The 25,421-nt window shown below is 36.4% G+C and overlaps 3 protein-coding genes across 4 annotated transcripts; 2 read left to right on the plus strand and 1 right to left on the minus strand.

Moving 5' to 3' along the window:
- Nucleotides 1-2,806: 2,806 nt before the first annotated feature.
- On the plus strand, nt 2,807-4,807 carry LOC126804037 (uncharacterized). Its single transcript, XM_050531793.1, has 5 exons — nt 2,807-3,126; nt 3,457-3,534; nt 3,687-3,786; nt 3,923-4,065; nt 4,590-4,807. Exons 1-5 carry the CDS (start codon nt 2,833-2,835, stop codon nt 4,791-4,793), a joined length of 819 nt encoding a protein of 272 aa, XP_050387750.1. The 5' UTR covers nt 2,807-2,832; the 3' UTR covers nt 4,794-4,807.
- Nucleotides 4,808-5,654: 847 nt separating this feature from the next.
- LOC126804040 (RNA polymerase sigma factor sigD, chloroplastic) lies at nt 5,655-8,032 on the minus strand. The gene is made up of 5 exons (XM_050531795.1): nt 7,577-8,032; nt 7,032-7,262; nt 6,816-6,956; nt 6,461-6,661; nt 5,655-5,933 (listed from the first exon to the last, which is right to left on the minus strand). The coding sequence occupies exons 1-5, from the start codon at nt 8,015-8,017 to the stop codon at nt 5,655-5,657; spliced, it is 1,293 nt and encodes a 430-aa protein (XP_050387752.1). The 5' UTR covers nt 8,018-8,032.
- A 2,441-nt stretch (nt 8,033-10,473) lies between these two features.
- Nucleotides 10,474-24,892, plus strand: LOC126804021 (structural maintenance of chromosomes protein 5). Of its 2 annotated transcripts, none has more exons than XM_050531772.1 (30): nt 10,474-10,643; nt 10,896-11,073; nt 11,152-11,308; nt 12,114-12,187; nt 12,587-12,736; nt 12,822-12,926; nt 13,020-13,165; nt 14,017-14,128; nt 14,251-14,406; nt 15,281-15,402; nt 15,493-15,637; nt 15,725-15,790; nt 16,865-16,990; nt 17,071-17,169; nt 17,337-17,502; nt 17,590-17,735; nt 18,167-18,230; nt 18,315-18,439; nt 18,544-18,621; nt 20,248-20,320; nt 21,061-21,164; nt 21,721-21,837; nt 21,930-22,007; nt 22,192-22,291; nt 22,370-22,424; nt 23,696-23,744; nt 23,827-23,914; nt 24,009-24,081; nt 24,361-24,464; nt 24,541-24,892. In XM_050531772.1, exons 1-30 carry the CDS (start codon nt 10,606-10,608, stop codon nt 24,600-24,602), a joined length of 3,156 nt encoding a protein of 1,051 aa, XP_050387729.1. In that variant the 5' UTR covers nt 10,474-10,605; the 3' UTR covers nt 24,603-24,892. The 2 variants fall into 2 exon arrangements, with proteins under 2 accessions (XP_050387729.1, XP_050387730.1); XM_050531773.1 differs by having other exon boundaries at nt 11,152-11,263.
- The last annotated feature ends 529 nt before the right edge of the window (nt 24,893-25,421 follow it).

A 25,421-nucleotide genomic window follows, 5' to 3' on the forward strand; every position in this document is an offset into this window, starting at 1 on the left:
CCATTAATGGTGCAGAAGCATTCTTATGAAATAAATTTATGGTCCGAACATATAATAAGAGAGTAAAAAACTTCAATAATTATAAATTAACTGATGCAGCTGATAGAAGAAGAGTCTTTAGGTGGCCAATGTTTTTATCTCAGTATGATTATGATGTTGAAATAATTGCAAGAGACAAAAATGACTTGTCAGCCGCCCTTACAAGAGAGATGACGTAACCCCAGAAGCAAGAGATCGGATCCAGAAGAAGAGTCTGAACCAAAAAGAAGACTCTATGGGAAAGATACAAGAGTGGAGACAAAACTGTCGGACCGCTACATGATGGACATGGTCACCAGTATATAGTCTAATATGGCACTGTTGAATCAAGCAGGCTAGCTGGAAAACAGAAGCCAAAACCAATGAAGGACTGGGACAAGCAATCGGATGATAAATCCACATCAAAGGAAGAGGCTCAGTCGGCAATCTCTGAAGATGAGAAGAAACTCTTAAATGAGTTCTTGCTACATTCTAATGCAGCCACAACAGATCAATCCAAGGGTAAAGGATTGACTAGCCTGTCTCAAACGGCAGACGGTAAAAGCAGATCAAGTCCGTTTATGGCTGATGCCTTGCCAAAAGGTATGATAGTCCTTTTTAGGACAAGCAAGCTTCTTGAAGTCACCAGAACAAAGAGGATTTTCCACTAGCATTTGAAGGTTTTCGACATACCAGTTTTCAGAACTAAAAGGGTATTATACTTTAAACAGAAAATTATTATTGATAATATTATGTATGCCTTCCGTGATGATAATGAATGTCATATGCTTCAAGCCCTTGAAGTTTTAACAAAATAATTGTATGGATCTCATACTAAAGACAAGCAGATTGCTACTGAAGAATGTCAAGTTCCAAAGGTAATATTCCTTGAAAATCCTGAGAGTGTCAAGCTTCTATCTTGGCATTAAGAGAGGATGAGTGATATAACTTTCATAACATTTTAGAAGATTCCAGGAAGAGATCTTCTCTTCACGAAACTATATCAGTAGTTCTTGGCCCATATATGAGAGGTATTTAGTTGATGTTCAAGCGAAACATCCCCAAAATCACAATCTATGGCTTTTGGAAAATGGTTTTGTTCACAATCTCTAGACAAAATCAAATGAAGATCTGAAGGGATTCCCTGAAATAATTTATGGGTCAGTTAAGCATATCAGACCCAACGGTTGCATTCTAAGATTAAAATTTGTGTCCACACCACCAGAATGGACGATAATCAACAAAGAGATAAATTACATTTCTTCTTATCATTATGTCAGATTGATTCAGAGTTCAACAAAGAGGTCTTATGTCACAAAGAACAATGGCAAGTCAAATCAAAGTATTCCATTGATGAAAATCATGACCATTGCCAGCATGAGGAAGATAGTTCCAAGAGACAGAAGCTCAAGCCTTCTAGCAAGCGGGGAGAAGATAATGGTCACATGTTACAACCATCATCCACTAAAGAATAACGACTTCTTTACATCCCTAAGAAGAAAAGAGGTTGATTGCACTTTGGCCACCACCAAATGGCTAGAAAAAATAGAAAAAGAAGAAAAACATAAGATTCTTATCTATGATTCAGATCTTGAATCTGAGATAGAAAATTCATATGCTTCAGATGACTCATACGATTTCAATGATGAAGCACAACTTAACATTATCAACCAGATGGAGGGCTGAGTGGATGCCGACGCTACAAAACATCCAACTTTACTTTTTCTAAAGTAAAGTAAAATTATTCAAACTAAAGGGAAATCCAAAAAAGTAAAGTTAAAATTATTCAAGCTAAAGGGGAATCCTCTTGTCTGTCATTTACTTTTGTCTACCATTTTATTTCAGTTTGAAATCTTAGTTGAAGTCTGGTGTTTGTATAAGGAGCTCAACATTCTCAAGGAATGTACGAGAAATGAGAAATCAGACGAAGTTGGCATTGAAGTTCTCACTACCTTTCGGAAAGAAAAGAGTTAGTCTACTAAGAGTTCTGGTATATTGAATGTATAGTATAATTTGAGTGTGAGTATACTTACTATTGTGTGAAGTATCCTTCGGCTGTAATCATCTGGTGTGGTGTGATTTCTCTACAAGTAAGTTTGTTTTTATTTCAAGTCATGTGTAAGTAAACTATAGTTGAGCCTCTGAGTTTTAGTTTGTACTAATGTTGAAATAAATAAACCATATTGTGAGCTCATAATGCCGTCTATATATTTATACCCTTAAGTCCCCATGTGGCGGACTAACGCCTAAGAGTGGATCTTAAGATAATTTGTAAAATTACTCAACCCCCAGGTGGCGGTCTACCGCCTAAGAGTGGAGCATGAGTGTTATTGTTTTTTTTTTTTAAGTTTAAAAACGTATGTTAATTTTCCTTTAATCTCGGTATTTCTAACAGTATATCTAAACACTTTCCTGGTTAAGTCAGCAGTGATTCTGTCAAGTCTAAGTAACTGTAGACATGAGTTGTTAGGTGAAATTTTTTTTGACATATTAAAGGCTAGTAACTGATATGATTACCTAAGTAAAAAAAATTATTAATTTTAACGAAGCCGTTAGCTCCGGACAATCTGAAATTTTATAAAGGTTAGATATCAAGGTGCAAAATTTTTTCAAAAGGTTGGATACTGTTTCTCATTCCCGAAATAAAACTTCCATGGTATATAACTTTGCACGTGCCAATCAAAAGGAGGTTAAGTGGATCACTCTCCCTCTTCCGCGCGTGAACTCCACTGACGTTCCCTATTTACCGCCATCCACTGACCCGTAGTCGTAGAAAAGTCTCCCTCCAACCAAAAAATCCCCCATCTTTCAACAATGGCTCTCTTCACTTCCATCTCTTACTCCCCCTTCTCCGCCGCGTTTCCGATCGGCCGCTGCCCTCTAAACACCTTCAAGCGCTTCACTCATCCCCTCATTTCTTCTTCCCTGAGCTCCCCCGATTCAAAACCATCCTCCGCTTCAAGTCAAACAGTAGTTTCCTCCACTGAAACTTCCACAAACGCTTATCCTGCTTCCTCCAGACCCCCCGAGCCGAGCTTCAGCTACGCTTCTGCCACCGGCAGCCTGTTTACTCGGCTTACCAAGTCTGCCGAGTCTTCCATTGAAAGGGTACTATGAAATATTATCACTTCACTTTGAAGTTAAATTAGAAACAGTGACAATGAAACTTTGAAGTCTAAAGATCTGAAACTCATGTACATGATCTAACCGAATCTACTTTTTTGCTTACTTAAACAGTTAAACTACTTCATAGTTGGATACTAAAGGGCTGTTGTTGTTATAATGCTGTCTGAAAATGTGCTGTTTCAATCAGTCAAGTAGCATTATGTGATATTTGTTTGATGTTAAACTACTTAAACAGTTAAACTACTTCATTGTCGTCTTGAACAATAGCTAATTTGTTTCTAAGCATTTCTTTACATGTCTATGGTTGAGCAGACGATATTTGACTTCCGATTTTTGGCGCTATTGGCAGTTGGAGGTTCGTTAGCTGGTTCGCTATTGTGCTTTCTCAATGTAATTTCTCTTTGCTATATGTTCTCTATTATGACTTCAGGAGATAAAATAAATTCCTTTTGGTCTTCAACTCTGAGCTTATCAATGGATGATATGATTAGTGACTACAGTTTCTGCACTTGTTCATAATCATACTACATTCAACTTTGCAGGGTTGTGTTTATATTGTAGAAGCCTATAAAATTTATTGGGGTAGTTGTGTCAAAGGCCATCACACTGGACAAATGGTTCTGCGACTAGTTGAAGCAATTGGTAGAGTTTTAAAACTTCGCTTATATATCCTGTTTCATCTTTAAGTATATGATATAGAATTGTTTTGTAATAGTAATACTAATTTTTTGTGACATGATAAAACTCATTTTCTTCAACCATTACCTCTTTGATGCAGATGTTTATCTAGCTGGGACTGTCATGTTAATTTTTGGTATGGGATTGTATGGATTATTTATCAGTAATGTGCCGAATGATGTACCTTCCAGTGCTGATCGTGCTTTGAAGGGATCTTCTTTGTTTGGAATGTTTGCTTTGAAGGTAATCATAATTCTCTTATCTGCAATTTTAATTGGAATTTCTCTCTCAGACATTCACAGATATTAACAGTGCTAGCATAATGTGTTGTTCCCCACTGACATTGTTATCCAGCTACCTATAAATGGAGAATCTCTGCAATAAAACACTTATAATGAGAATTCATAGAGATTGTCTAGTACCACATAGTATCAAAATAATAATTATAAGTACACCAAGTCTTGATCAGTGTCATTGTAGAAGGCACTAAGTTGACAATTGTGATGATTAATAACCATATAGGATATGGACTCAAAATCACTTGGTATGTTAACATGGCACTGTCATGGTATTTACACCTATTTTTGCATCCTTAATTACTGGCGTTACTTTCTGCTTTCCTTTCGCTGATAAAATGAACTTTGTGCCTTTTTTTTCCTCTATGAATTTCTACATTTGGTGTTTATTATCTCTTCTGGGTCTGTAATGAATTTCACCTAATTCTTACAACACTCCCAAAATAACGGGTTGATTGTTTGGGTCTGTAGGAGAGGCCTAAATGGATGAAAATTAGCTCACTTGATGAATTGAAGACAAAAGTGGGACATGTTATTGTCATGATTCTTCTGGTAAAGATGTTTGAGAGGAGCAAGATGGTGCAAATTACCACTGGTTTGGATCTACTGAGCTATTCTGTTTGTATTTTTCTATCTTCTGCTTCTCTGTACATCCTTCATTATCTACACAAATAAGGATAGCGATCTCATACATCTATAGTAGATACTGTAAATTTGTCGTACCTTTACGTAAATATATACATCTGCCAAATTACATATTAATTTGGGAGCCTTCGTGAAGCATCTTCATAAGAATAGCTCGCTAGAATGAAAATCAACCAATAGCCGAGTCGGCAGAGTAGCTACTTTTGTTTGGCTAGAAATGATATCTTGGATTTGATGGAGGGTGGAGGGTGGAGGGTGGAGGGTGGAGGGTGAAATGAAACACTAAATGTTGACTTTACCGAAACTGAAATGAGAAAAGGCTGTCCATCCCCCACGGTGGATGTTTCAACTGACCTCCACAGAGATACACCTATTTCAAGTTACTTGTCATGTGTCTCAGCCAAACCTTCTACTGGCAACTAGCTAACCCTACATATTGCAGTGTACGTTGCACCAATATCTTCTCCAACTTAACCATATTGTGACTAGGGATTTGCTTCAAAATGTCACAGAAAAAGATCCATTTTAAGTATATATTCCTATTGAGTTATCCATTAAAACCCTATTGACATATGACAGTTGCATATGATTTACAGTTTAAGAAGTAATAGTACTCCTGTTGTTGAGCCAAATATATCTTCAATGCATAAATTCAATAGGTGACATCTGACAGAAATTTTATGAGGGGATCCTAAATTCAATAGAATTCCACATGAAAAAGCTAATACGTCCCTCATTTGATGAAAGAACCATTTGGACGATTAAATTATGGATTCACTGGCTTCTTTGTTTCTAGCAAAGTCTTGGACATCACTGGCCTCTCTTTTCTTGCTTCTTTTACTATTTACGTTTATTAATCTTCTTATTATGTCCATGCAATAAATACAGAAACTATACAATATACAATTGCAGATCCTCCAAAGTATTCTTCTGCTTTAGTTTTGATAATGCAATGATGTTAATCTGTCGAACTCTCTCCCTCGAAAGTTTTAACAATCTTCCTATCTCCTCAAATGACTGAGGTGTTTGTCCATTTAATCCGAAGTGTAATCTCAATACATTTGCTTCTCTGTCACTTAAAGTCTTTAAAAGCTTCCCCACTTCTTGTTTCATTAGCTGTTTCCTAAGCATTGTTTCTGGCATCATGTCATCCGGCCCTCTTATGATATCCTGCAATATAATAAGAACTATGAAGTTTAGGATTGATTAATTAATAGACCATAACTGATACTTTTTTTATGAAGTTCTAGAATATCTAGAATTATATAGCTTGATGAATAACCTTACTGAATCAACTTATCAGTATATGTGTTTGAGTCTTTTAACTGTTCAAGCTGGTATATCCTATTTCTGAATGACTTTATTTCAAACCATGATTTAAAGCCAACTGCATTTAGTCTAGTCAGTTGTCAAGGTATATGTCATTCAGTTACGCAAATGTTGAATCAGCAGGTAAGCAGCTAATCTACACCTAATTTTCAGAAGGAAGTCGAAATCTTGTGACCTGTGATATAACAGACTCGTGCGTGTTTTAACCCAGAAACCCATGCTTTAATTATAACCTCTTTATAGCAGAATGTCTAACTGGACACCCTTAGTTCACAGTAAAGCATATGAGATTCAAGAACACTAAAGTTTTTATGAGATTTTATATGAATCAGTCATTTCAATAAATTACATGCATTTTATTAAGTCACCTGGAGTGCCATGCAACCTTGATCGGTCACCGCTCGATCCAATGAAAGAGGGAGTCTGCTCCTCTCACAGACCAGTTTTACAGTTGAAGCTTGTACATTTATCGTTTCAGCAATTTCATCGTGACTAGGCGGCCGCTGAAATCTTTGGTTGAAAGAAATTTTAGCTTTTGTGATTTTTGCCATCACTCCACACATGTGTCCCTGCACAAACAAACTAACCATACTTCTCTATCAAGGCATTTTTACCAGCTTACCTCGCAATAATGTATGAAAGAGTTAAAGACGACTGAATGCAAAGCCAGCCACTCGTTAACAAGTAATTATAAAGGAAATGGTAAGCAGGTCAGCTACTCACTGGTAATCTGATTATCCTAGACTTGTTTTCTATAGCTCTGATGATAGCTTGTCTAATCCACCAATACACATATGTTGATAATTTCAATCCTCTCTCAGGATCAAACTTCTCTGCCCCTCGAAGAAGACCAATGCTCCCTTCCTGCTAACATAGATAGTGATCAATTTCATAGAACACCTGGGGAAACAAAGTAGTAGGGGAAGCAAGTTTAGAAACCTGGATGAGGTCCTGCATGCTTAATCCTTTCCCTTGATAAATGCTGGCAACAGACACAACAAGTCCCCTATAGCTCTTGATAATCTTTTCTTGTGACTCTCTTCTGTTACAAATAACTTTATCTATACTACTCATCTTCATCCTCAACGCATTTTCCAGCTGTTTCGAGGTTGGCTCATGCTCTTGAGCTTTTGCAACTCTTGTTCTTTCACATTCTAGTTTTGCTCCCTCCTGTGTCACTAAAATGTCAACTTCATTTAATGAAGAAAAAAGTTTTTCTTACATGAAGATGAATGCACTAACAAGAATATGTTCCACAGTAGAGAAAAAGCCAAAGAGGAATGAATTTGGCAAATTGATGCGTATATACCTATGTGCAATTATGCAGTTAAAACCTTTGCAAATAGTCATATACTGATAAACAGAAACATGTAGAGAAGTAAACTTAGTACTCATCTTTTTTTACAGAACCAAATTTGACCAACTGGGTATATATACAAATTTCATCATAGATTGTGACTATTTTCATGAAAGAGAAAATTAACCTTGAGACTTTGACAACACTCGGCCTCCTCTCTTGGGGTCAGATAACCATATCTCACAACGCCAGATGAGACCCCGCAATCTTCAAACTCCCTCTTCCTCTCGTCAAAATCCAAACACTCCAACCCTTTTTTCCTCCTCCTCCTCTTCTTCCTTCTTACCATCAATCCACCATCACTCGCATAGTCCTCACAATCATTGCAACTCCAAGCCTCACCAATCCCATGCTTCACCGCCGTAACATCGCTGGTCACCTCCGCCACAGCGCGTGCCAGCGTCACTGCCTCCACGGCAGCTCCATTGAGGAATGTCTCGTTGGCGCCAAACTTGGAGGAGGGAAAAGGCAAGTGGCCGGTTTTGAGTGGTGGATTGGTTGGAAGGGAGAGTGGGGGGAGAGGTGGGGGTTGGTTTGGTGATGAACAAATGCCGGTGGTGATGGCCATGCAGCAAAGTAGAAGAGTGAACTGAGTTTCAAGCCAGTTCTTGCTTGGAGATATTTTGTGTTTGGTGCAATCCGTATATATGTGAGCGGGACAAAGGCTTTTCTGGAGGGAGGGATAGATCATAGATGTGTTTTGAGGTCATTTTAGATTTTTAGTATCTGTGGTTGTTATTCACTCATTGGTTCAATATAATTCTCACTTCAACAATTATTTTCTCATTTTATCTTTGAGTTTGTTTGTTTGTCCGAGTTTAATAGAGTTTTGTTACAAATCTATTGCTATCTTTCTCTCATATGTTTTAGCCAAATCTACTTTTAACTATTTAAGTAACAATGTAGTATATACATTAGGTGACAACTCAAACTACACCGCAAGTTTGGTTTCAGTCAACGTACATAATTACATAGACGGATTGTTTTGGGTGTGAACACCACAAGTAGCGTTTGATTTATCTGTTGAAATTACTTTGGCCAATGAAGTTGAAATATTTTTTACTTTTCACTTTTCACTTTTTCACTTCAATTACTTACATATAGCCTTAGAAAAATATAATCAAGTAGCACATGATGTGTTGGTTAAAAAATTACTTTTGTTTCCTACATTTTAAGCTTTAGACGAGGAGACAATCATGGCTCTCTTATATTCTTATTTATTTTTGAGTACGAAGTCATATAAAATTTTATTCAGCAAATAACAAAAATATAACACATCTTAAAATGGCCGATAATAAAAGATATCTATATGACACTCCAAACCTAGCAAACTAGACTTAAAATGCTAAAATTGCACCAGCCTTTTTAAAAATAGTTTGTAGCTCAAAGATTCAGTACTTAGTAAGATATAAAAGAAAAATAAAGGGTCCAACCATATCCCCCAAACACCATGACCGGACTCAAATTAAGCCAAGTTGACAGGAGGGTTATTAGGCACCTCCTTCATTGACGTAGTCCCCGTCTCTACCAGCTCCCCCTATGAGAAGCCATCACAACTCCTTGCTAGACTCAACCTTCTTACCTTTCCCTGGTTTTTTCCCCATCAACTGGTTTCTTATACAACCTTTTCCGAGGTCCTTCAGTAGTCAGCGGGTCCTTTGGTTTGTTTGTACTCCCCTTGTGACGGCCAAGCTTCTTAGTTGGTGAGATGATCGAGTCATCTCACCCTTCGATATTCTTATTTATGATGTAACCTATAGCTAGATAACAATAATTAATTTTTTTAGAGGACCAAACTTCCTGTATTCGACTAAATTATGACGTCAGGAATGTGGATCTTTTTTTTTTTTACAACTGGAACCTAAAATGCCCAAACAAAAAGAACAAGCAAAGTAAAGGTTGGCGCAAACACCATTCTTACTAACTCTAGTAACACCAGTTAAGCCATCAAGATAGGCACGAGTAGCAAGAATAGGAGGGTCTTCAAAGACAATTAAACCCAAGTCATGAGAATTGTTGTTTTTAGCCAATACATCTAGAGCCATGTTGTATTTCCCTAAAGATATGAGTAAGCTTGATGTTCTACATTTTGGAGATCACAAAGGCACAACTAGCAAGAAGAGAACCAAGATGATGCATACAAGAATTGTCTTTTTGCATGAGTTGAATCAAGACAACATAATTTGATTCAATTTCCACATTACCATTGTAATGTTTGGATATAAGCTGAGACCATAGAACATACCCCAAGCCTCTGCCTCCAAGATTTCACCAATGTCAAGATTCATTTGAAAGCCCTGAACCCAATTTCCAAACTGATCTCTCAAGACACATCCAACACCAATTTTCCATGAGCATCAGCTACAAGTGCCATCAATGTTCAACTTCAAGTAAGCTGTAGGGGGCTTAGACCAAGAAAGCATGTTGTAACTAAACATATCATCAATCATAGCTCTATTTTAAGCGACAATCCACTCCTCAGCATAGCTCCAAATGATAGAATCAGGGGCATCATGCATGGTAAAAATTGGGTAAAAAATGGACTTATTCTTCCATTTCCAAATGCACCAGCAAACAAAGACAAAAAGATTACACCATTGAATATTGTTTTTTTACCTTAGTGTGGCAGTATAGCTTAGCATGAACCCATCTATTCCGGTCAAGAGTGAAGAAATTGAGAATGGATATGGACAGAACATCAAGCTTACTCATATCTTGAGGGAATGCAACATAGTTTGTAGATGCATTGGCTAAAAACAACATTTCTTATGACTTAGTTTAATTGTTCATGCTACTCAGGCATATCTTAATGACTTAGCTAGTGTGTTATTAGAGTTAGAAGTAATGATGTTTGTGCCAACTTTTAGTTAATTTGTTTTTTTATTTGTCTTTCCCGGTTATGACCCAAAAAAAGGAAAATGGTCCACAGTCCTGACGTCATAGAAGGGGCCCATAAAGACATCATCACTCGTCTTCATTAGGGTCCTCACTCCTCGCTCATAACGAAAATGTATTCTCCCCCAGTTTCTTTTGGCGCCAAGTTCTTGACCTAGCCTTCTCTCCCTCTCCCCCAAATCCATAACCACCCACTCAACCCCACCCAAAGCCTCAATCTTTCTCATACCACCGGAAAGTGCCACCGCCGATTCTCACAAAATGGCCGAGCCTCGGGCCAAGCGCCCCAAGATTTCAAGGTTCCGATACTCTTTACAATTCCTCTCGATTTTGCCCGCCTTTCAATTTTCCCATTCTGGTTTCCAATTAGGGTTTTCTTTTTATTGTGTTGGCTCAGTTAATCTATTAGAAGGCTAAAGATTTGATCTTTTGTTATTTGGGTCGTGTAGAATCGTCTGTTTAGCTATGTTGGACTGACTGTTGTTCTAAAGATTTGATTTTTATGAGTTTTGATTTTGATTTTTGTATTAAAAATTGGAACTTTATTGCAGAGGTGAAGATGATTACATGCCGGGAAGCATAACCGAGATTGAGCTGTACAATTTCATGACTTTTGACAAGTTGAAATGCGTACCGGGATCTCGTCTGAACCTTGTGATTGGACCTAATGGATCTGGAAAGAGCTCCCTGGTGTGCGCAATAGCGCTGGGTCTAGGCGGTGAGCCGCAGGTTAGAGACGTTTGCTGTTTTATGTCAATTTGATTAGTTTTGAAGATTATATGAATGCTGGGAATTTTGTGAGTGCAGCTGCTTGGGAGGGCGTCCAGCGTGGGAGCATATGTCAAGCGGGGGGAGACATCGGCTCACATTAAGATTACCTTGAGAGGAGACACTAGGGAAGATAATATTGTTATCATGCGTAAGATTGACGCACACACTAACAAGTCGGAATGGTTACACAATGGTGAGTAGTTTAATACTTGTAATCAACTCACATGTGTTTCCAGTCTTCTCAACTACTATTTTGACTATTTTTGTGAATGCATTTAGACATTTAGTGGCAAACAGATACTGACATTTTAAGGCAGAAACATTCAGTGGTTTGTTGTCATGAAGTAACACGTTCTTGTCCTTAGCCCCTCAAACTGGCCCCTTTAACCTATCTTCCGGTCTGTCTTATGAAAGTAGGAGTAGTGAGCCAAAATCAGAGTCTTTCTGTATGATTGTATTAAGTTTCTATTGGTTTTTCAGAGAATTATGATTTTATGGTTATTGCTTTTACCTCGGTCTTATGTTACTCTAATTTTTCTAATGCTAGTTATCTTACCTTCCATTTTCAATAGTCCTGCTTCCAAGAATTCATGGGGCGCATGCATGCATGAATTATTATTATTATTATTTGTTTTGTTTTGTTATTTCTGGCTGTCTTCCCTCAGCATTCATTTTACTTGGTGTTACATTTGTAGGCATGCTTGTGTTTTCAATTTTTCTTGCTACTATTATGCAAGGAATTAGGAATTTTGACGACATCTCTTGATTTTCTATTGAGAAAGTAGAGAAAAAAGGTTTAGTTACACACACACACACACTATATATATACACACACACACACACACACACACACACACATATATATATATCACTTTGTCTAATTAATGATTGATTAAAACTTTCTACCACATCATGTGATGTTGTTTATCTTTTGTAATTATTGGCAATGGTAAGGCAGAAGTGTATTAACCAGTTTATTAATCTTTTTTGGATTTCAGGAAAAGTGGTGCCTAAGAAAGAAGTAACTGAAACCATACAAAGGTTTAACATACAAGTCAACAATCTGACTCAAGTGAGTATATATTGTAATCAATATTAAAACATCCCATTTTGAATTTTGTAATTTTCATGTTTAGATGCAAATTCCCGTTTTCATATGAATCGTACTGTTTCTGTATGTTAAATTCTTTTACATTTTTATTATGCTATTTCATTTAAGTTCACTGCCTTGAATTGCCATAATGAAAGTTTGTAATATATATTTCAACCGTCTGCTGAAGTTTCTACATTTGAAATTGCTCCTTGTGAAATTGTTTATTAGAAGGCATCATGTTGATGGTTATACTTCACCAGACCGTGTCTGTGAAAATGACTGTACATGATGTTGTTGATGTTTATACTTCAGCAGACCATGATGATGGTTATACAATATGTTGAAAAGGACTACGTTAATCTTTGTTTGGGATTGTAGTTTTTACCACAAGACCGTGTCTGTGAGTTTGCCAAGTTAACTCCAGTGCAACTACTAGAAGAGACTGAAAAGGCTGTAGGAGATCCTCAACTACCAATCCAACATCGTAAACTTATTGAGAGTAGTAAGATAGTGAAAAGAATTGAGCAAGTGAGTTCTAACTTGTCCCTTTCTTAGTAATGCATTTTTATAAAACTTGGCACTGTTATTTTAACACTGTTCCTTTCTGATATAGGCTGTTGAAAAAAATGGAGAAACTTTAAATCAGATGAAAGCACTTAATGCTGAACAAGAGAAAGATGTTGAGCGTGTCCGTCAAAGAGAAGAACTTCTCGCAAAGGTTTGCCTTTTGCTTTTGTTGATCATCAGCAAACAAGCTGGTTACAGTTAAGATATCATACATGATCAATCCAAAACAAAATTATATCTGCAGGTGGAGACCATGAAAAAGAAATTGCCTTGGCTACAGTATGATTTGAAGAAGAATGAATATCTTGAAGTTAAGGAGAAGGAAAAGGCTTCAAAGAAGAAGTTGGATGATGCTGCCAGAATTCTAAATGAACTTCAAGAACCTATTGAGTACGCTTGCTTAGATTAATTGTTAGTAGTTTATTATAAGTAGCTGTTTTTGTCAAGTTATGTGGTGATGTAACATGCTTTCTTAAGGGCACTCATTTAAGGAAGTATGTGCTACATAAATTGTGATATTAACATACCTAGGAATGAATATCCTGCTAAAAAGTCTATTCACTACAATGCTTTTCTTGTGATGTAGTAGTGTATTTGGTTTATGTGTCACCAACCGAGCCCTAGTATCAACTGCTTATATCTCCTATTATTTTTGGCCTGGTGTGTAAATTATATACTGGGGAGATGCTGAATATCATTGCATATGCTTCGACATATTTTGAAAACCGGTCTGCATTATCTCTATTTTGACAGTCCCTCCAGAGTGTGAGGCTTATAGAGCAAGTAGTTATGTAAATGTAACAAATTGGTTATCAATCAAGCATTTTTGTATTTACTACAATAAAGAAATGAAAGTCTGCTGTCCTTGACTAAATAAATGGACGGAATATTACGCAAGTACTAGTAAAAAACTTTGGAAGACCAGATCAACCAATAGACATAATAAGTCAACTCACATAAGAGAATCTGGTGAAATCACCAATCAATATTAACTTTCTTATCTCCCATACACAAAAAGTTGGCCCTGGCTTCTAATTTTTGCGTTTTCCCATCATTTTTGGTCTTTTAATTCCTATTGCACTGTTGTTATTTTATTTTTTCCTCATGTAACAACAGAAAGTTCATATCCTACATTGCAAACAACAGATTTTTTTTAGGCGAATTCTCTGTACTGCCCTTTTATTGCAGGGTCTTTGTTCATTCTTCAGGTGTTGTATATTGAGTGTTTTACTGGACTGCAGGAAAAAAAGGAATGAGAGAGCCATATGGGATTCAAGAAGTAAACAAGCAGGCAAACACATTAATGAAAATGCGGACAAGCGCAGGCAACTTTTGGGAAAGGAAGACCGTTTGGTATTGTTGGAATGCCACTTTCATTTCTCTTAATATTGTGCTCTCAGTTTGCTATAGTATTATGTAGCATAGTCGTAAGTGAATCTTTCTTGTGCTTTAATTGGTCATCTATAAATTTATAGGTGGTTAAAGTGAAAGGAAAATACGACGAAATGGAAGACTTAAGGAGGGAAGAAGAATCTCGCCAACACGAAATCTTCAGAGTCAAGGAGAATTTAGCTGCTGCGGAAAGAGAACTTGAGAATTTGCCTCCTTCTGTGCAGCCCGTGGATGAACTTGTAAGTTGTGGATTCAATATTCAAAATCTTGTGATTCTTAAATCTTAATATTTCAGCTGCTAAAGTCAACCACCTGTGAGAGGTCATCTTTTCTTTTTCTCGGTATTTTATAACATTTTTTTGGTGCACATCATGTCAAGTTTTTAGTGTTGATTGCCTCTGAACTGTGAACCTTCACTTGCTTACCTTGCCATAAGAAATTCCTCTGTCACTTGCTATGAAGTAGCATCTAATCCAACAATGGGTATGACTTTTAGTATCAAATACAACTTGTGCCATATTTATTGAAAATTTGCTGGGGCATCAAGTTTTTGTTTGACTAGCTCTGTCTTCGCCCATGCTGGTTATACCCAAAAATCAAATAAGAGAGTCTCTCGCCTTCCTACCTTCATCCTTTTCAGGTTTTTTTTTTCTGACAAACATATCCTACTTCTCCACATCGCCTCTTCATTCATTTAATAAATTACACAAAGCCATAGCAGGTCAAGAATTTTCTCTCCTTGCCACATTTCATATCTGTTGCTTTTGGTAAAATTGAACTATGAGTGAAGGGTTCTGGGCCATGCAGACGCTGATGTATAACCTTGCTCTTCACCACTAGGAGCCTTAGGAGTTAGAGGTTAAAAATAGAGGAATAAAGAATGTAGAGGTTAAAAATAGTTGCTGCCAATTAGCGGTTTTGATAAAAGTATATTTGGATTAAATCTTTAGTCATTATTTGGAGAAGAGCTTTGCTATAAAAAATGAAGCAAACTTCGTTCATCAGAAGAAATTTAACGTCCTACATTAAACTATCATGTTTCACTGCTTTCATTTGCTTTGTAGACTTGCTTAATTCTTCTGTCTTGTCACTGACTAAAATATTTCTGATCAGAAAAGATTACGTGACCAAATTGCTGACCTGGGAGGTTTTGTAAATCTGAAGAGGGCCCAGAAATCAGAGAAGGAGAAGCAATTATCTGAAAAGAATAAATCCTTAAAGACGTGCTTGGACAAGTAATTTTTCATCATGGTTAAATGTTGTCTCAAATTAACTTTGCTGTAAATCAGGCAGATTTTGTGATGCTTTTTTGATATATTCTTCAGGCTGAAGGAGATGGAAAGTGCAAATAGTAAACTCTTATTAGCCTTGAGAAATAATGGAACACCTAGGATTCTTGAAGCTTATAACTGGCTGAAAGAAAATCAACATATGTTCAATAAGGAGGTGTATGGCCCTGTTTTGCTCGAGGTCTGCTTTTGGAATGCCCACAAATTTTTGTTCTTACTGAAGTATGATTCCATGGATGATTCATAATCCTCTAGAGTTTAAACGCAGGTTAATGTGTCCGACCGCCGTCATGCCGCTTATTTAGAAGGTCATGTTGCTCATTATGTCTGGAAGGTAACATCATTTTAATTCTTTTACTGCTCTCATCATCTGACATTTTGCCCACATGACCCATCACTCTTGTGAATCATGACGAAGCATTTCTTGTTGGTCTTGTATAGGGATTATACTAGGTGTCTTATTAATGGTTTTGCTGGATAAAAGGTGTCATATCCAATGTTTTTGCTTGATTAAAGTTTATATACTTTAAGGTTGAGAAGCCAGAATGTATTTGAGATGGTTGCACAAGATTGTCACTTTGATTTATCGTCTTAAGCTTTATGTTGGACTTTAAAATAACAGAGTAGATCAAGGTGTTCTGCTTCATAGTGCTATCTGGTTCATAATATTACTTGCATTGCATCAATGATCTCATTACTTTGTATGAAGTGGCTGCTATTGATGGGATTTAGAAGGAGCATAGGATAACCTGTGCAACTTTTTCTGGTACATTACAAGTTTAAGTAAAGAATGATCGAAAATGTGAGGGTTCAAAAATAAAATACTTGTGTAAATAATCTGAAGGTGCTTAATTAACCTGACTAATTATAATTCTGGGATCTGTTTTATTGCACAATATGCAGTTTGTTGCATGTAGTACATGAAAGCCTTTGAGTCTTTGTATAGTCACTTGGTCACACCTTAAGATGAGCGTCTGATGCATGTTAACTGAGCCAATTTTCAATGCTTCTCCCTCTAAACCTTTAGATCTAAGATCTGCACCATATAGTCTATTGGTCAGTGTTACACATGAATGAATTAATTCATTATCGAAATTTCAGAGGAACCATAGACAATTTAAGCATTTAATCTTGCTTCCCACTAGTTTCCTGTCTTTCTATTAATGTTGTGGTTTTCCTGTTTCTTTTTCTTTCGTTTTTTTTGGGGTTTGTTTTTTGTGATGTGGGGGGGGGGGGGTTCTTATGCAGTTTGTAGCTGTTTTTCGTCAAGCCTGTGCCACTAACTTTGATGTCTTTAGCAGTTTCAGTGAAAACCTGTGTTATATAGAAACTTTCTACTATCAAAATCTTTATTTCTTGGCTTGAGACGACATTTCTTGTCAGTAACCCTATAAATTCTATTTTGTAGTCTTTCATAACTCAAGATTCTCGTGATCGAGACCTTTTGGTCAAAAATCTCAAGTCATTTGAGGTTCCAGTTTTGAATTATGTGGGAAATGAAAGTCAACGAGAACCCCTTCACATTTCTGAGGAGGTATGGCTCTTATACTCTAATTCCCCTTTCTAATTTATATGAACTGCTATGTGTATCTAGATCTCTATTTTCTTGTGCAGATGAGTGCACTGGGAATCTATTCACGGCTGGACCACGTTTTTGATGCTCCTATTGCTGTGAAAGAGGTTTTAATTGGCCAGTTTGGCTTAGATAGATCAGTATGCTTCTCAATCTTTCTGTTTTCCCTTATATTTTGACATCCATAATCAATTTGTTAAACATATGGTGTGTTTAAGGTATATGAAATTGATTTTGAGTATTTGATATCCAGTTCTGACAATAATTTGATTTCCTGTTCATTTAAATTTATTTTTGTTTGTCTCAGTACATTGGATCCCAGCAAACTGATCAAAAAGGTGATCAGGTCTCCAAGTTGGGGATTTTAGATTTTTGGACTCCAGAGAATCACTATCGGTGTTCAAAATCTAGATATGGTGGTCATGTTTCTTCAAGTGTAGAGGCAGTGGAGCGTTCTAGACTTTTTCTGTGTGGTATGCTTCAACAAATCCTTTCCTCTACTGGCACACAGTCTAAAAAACTCATCTGTAAACACTCTGAAGGCTCTCCTATACTTACAGGTGTGGATACTGCTGAGATCGAAAGACTGAAATCTGACAAAATTGAGCTTGAAGAATCTGTTGCTACTTTACAGGAAACTGTTAGATTGCTTCAAAGTGAGCAAAGGCAGATTGAGGATGATGAATCTAAACTTCATAAACGGAGGGTAAGTTAAAATGAGTACAGCAGATGTCATCCATGATTTTCATACACGTGTTCCTTGGCCGGACTTTACTACAATCTTGTAGTCTTATACCCTACCAACTGGGGTTGGTTAGACATAGTATCGCTATGCAGCATAACATGATATATGTAGTCGGAGGAGAAAAAAAAAATCAATTACACTCCTATTTGGTTACTCATACTTCAAGGATTCTTTAAAGAAGTACCTATTTTGAAAATCTTATGATTTTGAAATATTTTGGATTTTCAATTTTTGAATGAAGGACCCAAGATTGGGTGGTATAATCCTAATCATCTTTGTACAATCTAAAATAGGGTAAAGTGTATTAAAATTTCCTTCTATAAATGTCAACTTTTGTTATTCTGTAATTGTTATTTATTCTAATGAATATTTGTTATAAAAATATGTTGTAGGAGGAGATCAACAAAAATATCACAATTGAGAAGAAAAAACGACGTGAATTGGAAGATTGTATTGGTAAGAATTATTAGTTTGTGATTTGAATTTTTAGAAGTTTTATGCTTGATTGATTATTAACACACTATACTTTGGTGAACATAGAACGACTGAAAGTGAAGTTAAAAAAGATGGAGAGGGCGAATGACGTGGATACCACTATGGCAAAGCTCAAAAATGATGTTGAAAAACTTAATAATGAGCGTTTTCATTCAGTATTGGAACTTAAGGTTCGATTTCTTGCTATCGGAAGTGGTAACTAATGTTTGGCATGTAAATGTATTTCGAGATTTGGAGTCTTCATTCTTATGATTTGTCTGTTATTCCTTATCAGGGTCTACTTGTTGAGGCAGTTTCTTTCAGACAAAGTTTTATTGAACAACACCTGGTTGGCATTGAGTTTGATGCACAGGTATATCCATGATAGTCTTGAATATGCTATTTGAGCGTTCTTGAACCCGTTCTTTCTGCATTGAAATTGCTTGCTATGTGTGCAGAGACTGGCAAATTCTCTATGGATTTGTTGTAAAAAATTCCCTTTTGTGTCCCTGACTCATGTTCTTCTTTCCTATTTTTTTTCCCGTTTATTTTGTACTTGTGGCATTGATATCCTGTTCTAGTTCTTGACAAGTTAATTTATTATCTGTTGCCTTCACTACTCTTATGAAGTCACATCTCAGTCGCCTAACCGTTAAATTTAATTGTTATATTTGATAATCAACTGTATACTCTTGATTTTATGCCAGTTTGTGATATCTATGGCACCTAGAAATATACTACATGTTGATGTGGAGTGATTGCACTAGTGTTATTCCGACTTTTGGATAGAATTAGAAACATTGATTGTAACTATTTGAGGTATCATGCTTTCATATGAAAACAGATTTTTTTCCTTTATTTATCTTTATTTTCTTTTTTAAGAGAAAAGTAAGACATCATTTGTTTAAACTTTTCTTATCTATTTTGTATTTTAGATTACTGTGGATCCTCTTCTAGCTATTACACTTGTTCTTTTGTTTTGGTGATTCTGTTTTGTATTTTAAATCCTGTTAAACCAAATTTAAACCCTTCCTAAAACGTAGTGTGGTGATAGCTTCTTGAGTCTCCTTCCCTTTACAAGTGTTTTCCTGAAATCTGACTTTTATTGAACTTCAATTGATGAGAGGTGTAGTTTTTGCTAATTTCATGCCCTGCTTTCGTGATATTCCTGTGTGGGCAGATTGTTGTGATAAGAGTGTTTCGGCTGTGTAAAGGTTTATGAAGATCCTTTTGCATCTCCTTTTATTAAACTCTAGAGAATAACCCCCCACATCCCTCCTTTTAAGTTGATTTAGAAAGTTGGGTTCCTACTATAGTTCAGTTACTAATGAAATGCTTGTGGTAGATTTAATACTAATGAAATGCTTCAAAAGAGTAAGCCCTGCAACTCAATATTCCCTTTTTAGTGGGTACCATGCGGACAAGTTGTCTAAATATAGCATGTGGCACTGCTCATTCATAAGTCCAATCTGGAGCAGTTTAATTATGGTTTTTGGTGTGGCCAGTTAAGCTGCAATAGACTGTCATTCTCTGTCTATGAAGAATGACAACTTCTTGGGGCTGGTATGGTAGGAGTATAGTGCATTTGTATGGAGGATTGACGAGTCAGTTCGCTGTGGGACGGGATCAGGATTCTTGTGTTGTTTGGGCCTTTTGTCCGGTATTTTCATAAAATCAAGATATTTGTGTTGCTCTTTCAAAGCATCCCTCTTTTAACCACGAGTAGGCATGACATTGCAAGTCCGTCTTTTGTTTGGTCTAAAATAAAGTAATGAATGCTTTCCATTAAGGAATGGAGACGTGTTTCCAGTCAAGCTCACGAATGGCTCAAAATTTAGTGTACTTAGTTTGCAAGCAGTGTCATATTTCCACAGTAATGTACTGTTTCTTCACAAGAATGACTTTTCCATGTTTATGGGCTGCTCGCTTTATGGTAGTAGAGATATGTCAGACAGAAGCTTGATATTAAGTGATATAACTTGTGTTTTTCATTTCTTAGATTAGAGAAATGGAGGTCAATATCAAGCAGCATGAAAAATCTGCGCTTCAAGCAACCCTTCAGCTTGAAGAGAGTGAGTAGTTTTTCATTCAGTTTAAAATTCTTCGTGTTAGATATTTGTTCATACCCGTAGATCAATGCATAGTTTTTCTATTCTTAGAAATAATTGACAGTATCTACCATATAATTTTATTTGTTATAAAGAATCATATATGTCATATAAAAAGGTAGAACTGAAACGGTCAACTAAAATTGGATTTACGCCAACTTGCGAAAATAACACACTTCAATAACATTTGTTTTTTTTTTCAAACTGGCATTGTTATTTTTCGAGGATGCGATCGTGACACACTCTTTTTTTGAACGAGTTGGCATGCACACACACATGCCTTGATCAGCAGGGAGGACCTCCTTAAGCATGTTTTTATTTTTAGCATGTATTATAATAATCAAAACCACATTCTCTAGTTACCTACAAATGAATCATTCTACAAAAGTAAAGCCGGATCGGAACACGCTTAACCACTAGATTAGCCCAACTTTCACTTCAGCTTTATCTAATGAACAACACTCGTTTACACAATTTTCAGTAGCCAAATAATTATGGATTTGATTGATATTTTGTAGACATAATTCTTGCATTGGAATCTAAAGGATCTACTAGTGAAATGATTGAATTAGGTCATAAATTTAGCGAATATAAGAAAGGATATCCTCTCTCTCTCTCTCTCTCTCTCTCTCTCTCTCTCTGTATAAATGACTTGTTGAAGAGATATTGTATGTAATACTAGTTTTGCTCTTTTGTTTGTCCAGGTAAGAAAGAAGTAGTGGTTTGCCGACATCAACTTTCTGCTGCTAAGAATCATGCGGAGTCCATTGCTGTGATCACTCCAGAACTTCAGAGGGCATTCCTTCAGGTGTGTTACTGAATAGATATTTCTCTTTTAATACATTTTAATGTATGTGTCAGTTTCTCAAACTTTTGCCTCGGGCAGTCTGGTGTCACTTATTTTTTGCTGCATCTGATGCGTTGAAAGTTAAATAGGTCATCTGTCTAGGTAGTGAAACATTTAAGAACAAATATACCAACTAGTTACAAGAAGAATATGATAGCCTGATTTAAACAAAAAGGTTGAGTATATCTATTATCTAGATCACAGGAGCTGTACTCTTGAATTTTTACACTATCAGAACATTGTGTGCATGACGCAGTTGTTATGATAAACTTTAAAGCATTCGTATCAGTTTTTTAGTGATTTGAGTCATTGTTAAAGATCTATGGTATTTATTTACTCTTCCGAATTTTTATTATAAAAGACTGTATTAGTGAAAAAGTCTGCGCAAGGGTATGTAAAGTGGGACTAGTTTGGTCCTATGGAATATTCATCCGAGCTTCCTAACACCATGTGTGAAATATTTTCTTCTGTCTTTTTTTTGGGTCTCTTAAGAATTAATGGTGTACTTTGTGTCCAGATGCCTACTACAATTGAAGACCTAGAGGCTGCTATAGAGGAAACTGCTTCTCAAGCTAGTTCTATTCTATTACTCAATCATAATATACTGAAAGAATATGAAGACCGTCAGCGTAAGGTAATTCCTTTGCCATATTTGCTTGCTTTTTTCCCCCTCTGTCCTCTGTTCATTGATATATCACCTGTGTACTTGCAACATAAATGTCATAGATTGAAGCTATTGCCACAAAATTGGAAGAAGATAAAGCAGAGCTCGTGAGGTTTATAGCTGAAGTGGATAATCTGAAGGTGAGTGAACCTTACTTGTATCTTAATGACTATTCTGTGAAGATGCTATTGCTGTCCACTTTAAACACATAGTGATTAATTTTGGCGCTTCACTGTAAGTAGTCAAGTAACCAGAACACACTACACGTTAGGCTGTAGCCTTAAATTGTTTCTAAACTAGTGCCTTAATATAAAATATTTGCAGGAAACTTGGCTCCCAACATTAAGAAACCTTGTTTCTCAGATTAATGAGACTTTCAGTTGGAACTTCCAAGAGATGGCTGTTGCAGGGGAAGTTTCATTGGGTATTGCATTTCCTAGAAATGTCTTTCTTTAAGGAAACTTCTTGCATTTCCCTTTTTTAATATGATATTTCTTCTCAGATGAGCACGACATGGACTTTGATCAGTTTGGAATACTTATAAAAGTAAAGTTCAGGTGATTGCATTTTCACTCCTGCTTAATTACAGTTGCATGGTGCTCTTGACTTGCATTTGGAATAAAAAAAACGTTTCCTTTGAATAGTTTGTGAACTTAGAAGGTTACACCTTTAGAATCAGATTAGTAGAGCTTATTTTCCAGGAAAAGAAAAAAGAAGCAAAAGATTAGAACTTTTCGTTGGTGTTTGCAAATTGGATAGATTTCTTTCTAGGAATTACAGATATCTTTAATTTTAAAGTGAACTTTGTGTTTTCGCTAAATATTGCACTTGAAACCATTTAACTAGGATGAGTTATGCAGACAATCAACAATTTCAGCTGATAAAGTGTGGTTCCATAATTATCAATTCAGCCATTTCAAAATTTTGCATGATGCGGCCGTGGTTGATGTCGATTTGTGATGAATCTAATATTGTTTAGAAGTTTGGGGCTATTACAATAGATCATTCTCTCGAGTACTTTTGTTGTTTGTTCTGAAGATTCAAGGATACTTAATTAAAGAACGATATGTTTTTCTTCATCTAGGATGCCATAGATCTCAACTGCAGACAGTCTTTAATTGTTTGAGATAGAAAAATTCACGGTATCTTCATCATTCAAGCTTTCTTTTAATATATTCTTTAAAGGTCAGACAAAATCTCGATACTTTATATCTTGCAGTTGATTCAGACTAGGGTCTTTAGAATTTCCAAGAGTCCTAGGTAATTTTTCATGTCTTCAAAGTTGTGGAATGTTCTTTGTGCTTCATACTTTCTGAAAATCTATCCGATTCCAGAACATCCAAATAGAAGCCTTAGTTGCTGCTTGCTTTCCGCAAGTAAAAAGCTTGACCATCGATGAGGCAATTGTCGGTCATATAGAACACCAACACATAGAAAAAAGGCTGGTTTCTTGAAATTATCTCTTTTCTGGGAACATGGTCAACCAGAAATTATTATGTTCGGCCATGGTCCAAAGGAGCCTTAAGCACTTGTACAATGCTCAAGTCAAGGCTCAACAACATATCTGAAAGTTTATACTGCACAAACAACGTTATACAACTTTGTTATGCATGTACAAATTAATTTCAATGCTTGCCTTTCAACCTTTTAGTTTGGTACACTGGGTTGATAGTAATGTGCTATTTCCATGATGATATGTTTAAAGTAACGTCTCAATGCAATTCAGTGTTCTGATATCCCACTAAGATGCTATGAATTCAAAGTATTAGTTTTATTAATAGAATGCTTCTGAATGAATGTTAATTAGTTTTCACATTATGACCAACAGACAAGCAGGACAGCTTCAAGTTCTTAGTGCCCACCATCAATCTGGAGGGGTATTACTCCAACTATATTCTTGAAACTTGATTTGACCACAAACAGTGTTTTCTTATTATACCTTGCTATTCTGATTGCTAGGAGCGTTCGGTTTCAACCATACTCTATCTTGTTTCTCTTCAAGATCTTACAAATTGCCCATTTAGGGTGGTTGATGAGATAAATCAAGGTTGGTTACACAACAATAGTATCTTTCTAGTGTTAGATCGATCAAGTTCCATGTAACAGAGGATAAATTATTATGCTATTTGATATTTTCTCAGGGATGGATCCTATAAATGAAAGAAAGATGTTCCAGCAATTAGTAAGAGCGGCATCTCAACCAAACACACCCCAGTAAGAGAAAATATGCATAAATTCTGTTGATTATCTGTTACTTTTTTTTGGGTCTGATATCTGTTTCTATTTTATTCTGGTCTATGCTTTTACTCTATCTTGTGTCTTTATCTATATTATAAACTGGAGCATCTCAACGATCTGTGCTACAATAAGAGGAAATATGCAGAAATCGTGATGATTATCTCTTTTTAATATGTGTTAGAAGCTGCCTTGATTGTATCTGTACTCCCTGGTTAAGTTGGAACCTAATACATGATACCTGTCAATTTTAATCAGGTGTTTCTTGCTTACGCCAAAGTTGCTACCAGATCTAGAATACAGTGAAGCATGCACCCTTTTAAATATAATGACTGGCCCTTGGATCGAGCAGCCTGCAGCTGGTAAAGACCTATCGATATGTTGGAATTATGAATATTTTAACAAGAGTCATATTGATTTTTTCTTTTCTGAATTTAGTGTGGAGTGGTGGTGATAGTTGGGGAACTGTCATGGGCTTGGTAGGAGAAAGCCAGTGCTGAAGTAACAGTTGCCTTTATCCGTCAGAAAAAAATCATGTTTTGTCTAGAATCTGATGGCTCTGTATACTTATTATCCAATCTCACCCGTCTAAATCATTTGATGGTTACCCTTTTTGTGAACAAAACCTTCAGATGTATCATCTTAGTTTCTGGGAGTGGTTCTAGGACTGCCTATTATTTTCGGGCAAGGAATGCATGATAATTATGTGCAGTAAGGAATTGATTTGGGGTATATAGCAAACAAAAATACGCTTATATATATTTGGAGCGGCCTAGGTAATGTTATTAGTTATTATCGCTCTTCAGCATGAAGTAAACAATTTCATTTGCCATAGTCTTAACAAAGCCTTTTATCTTTTTCAAGTATTTTGCTCAAGTATTTCTTGGGAGAACCGGAGTCAGACTGAACTCTACCAATGAACAAGTGAACCTACATGCCTCTGCAACCAGAGGAGCCCTAGTATCTTTAACGGAAGCGGAAGCCAACTACTAACCTACCTAGGTAACTGCAGGTCTGAGGTTGAGCTGCATGAAAAGCTTGCACCGACCCAAAACTTTCCATTTCTTCCTGATCCTGGATTACAGTCTTCCCAGACTCCCCAAAACATCAGTGGAAGAATAAAAATCACACCAAGAGAAGCCTCTCTAGCAGAGAACACTGGCATACAAAGCATAGGACGCAGCCCTGCACCACTCTAATCACATCCCTCTGAGAAAACAATCCCTACGATAGGAACCCGACGATGCGTATTTGCCAAGCTGTGGGAGATTACAAGAACCTTTGCCTCTCAAATATGACGCCAAGTACTTGGATTAGGC

Source organism: Argentina anserina, chromosome 7 (assembly GCF_933775445.1).
Source record: "Argentina anserina chromosome 7, drPotAnse1.1, whole genome shotgun sequence".
Taxonomy (NCBI): Eukaryota; Viridiplantae; Streptophyta; class Magnoliopsida; order Rosales; family Rosaceae; genus Argentina; species Argentina anserina.

Excerpts from the sequence above, each read along its gene's own strand:
- LOC126804021 (XM_050531772.1), top strand. The coding sequence starts at position 10,606 with ATGGCCGAGCCTCGGGCCAAGCGCCCCAAGATTTCAAG. Across the intron at positions 14,129-14,250 it reads TGGGAAAGGAAGACCGTTTG|GTGGTTAAAGTGAAAGGAAA; the intron begins GTATTGTTGGAA and ends ATAAATTTATAG. Across the intron at positions 24,465-24,540 it reads GATCGAGCAGCCTGCAGCTG|TGTGGAGTGGTGGTGATAGT; the intron begins GTAAAGACCTAT and ends TTCTGAATTTAG.
- LOC126804040 (XM_050531795.1), bottom strand. The coding sequence starts at position 8,017 with ATGGCCATCACCACCGGCATTTGTTCATCACCAAACCAACCCCCACCT. Across the intron at positions 7,263-7,576 it reads AGTGTTGTCAAAGTCTCAAG|GAGGGAGCAAAACTAGAATG; the intron begins GTTAATTTTCTC and ends TTAGTGACACAG. Across the intron at positions 6,957-7,031 it reads GCATGCAGGACCTCATCCAG|GAAGGGAGCATTGGTCTTCT; the intron begins GTTTCTAAACTT and ends CTATGTTAGCAG.
- LOC126804037 (XM_050531793.1), top strand. The coding sequence starts at position 2,833 with ATGGCTCTCTTCACTTCCATCTCTTACTCCCCCTTCTCCGCCGCGTTT. Across the intron at positions 3,127-3,456 it reads CCGAGTCTTCCATTGAAAGG|ACGATATTTGACTTCCGATT; the intron begins GTACTATGAAAT and ends ATGGTTGAGCAG. Across the intron at positions 3,787-3,922 it reads GCGACTAGTTGAAGCAATTG|ATGTTTATCTAGCTGGGACT; the intron begins GTAGAGTTTTAA and ends TCTTTGATGCAG.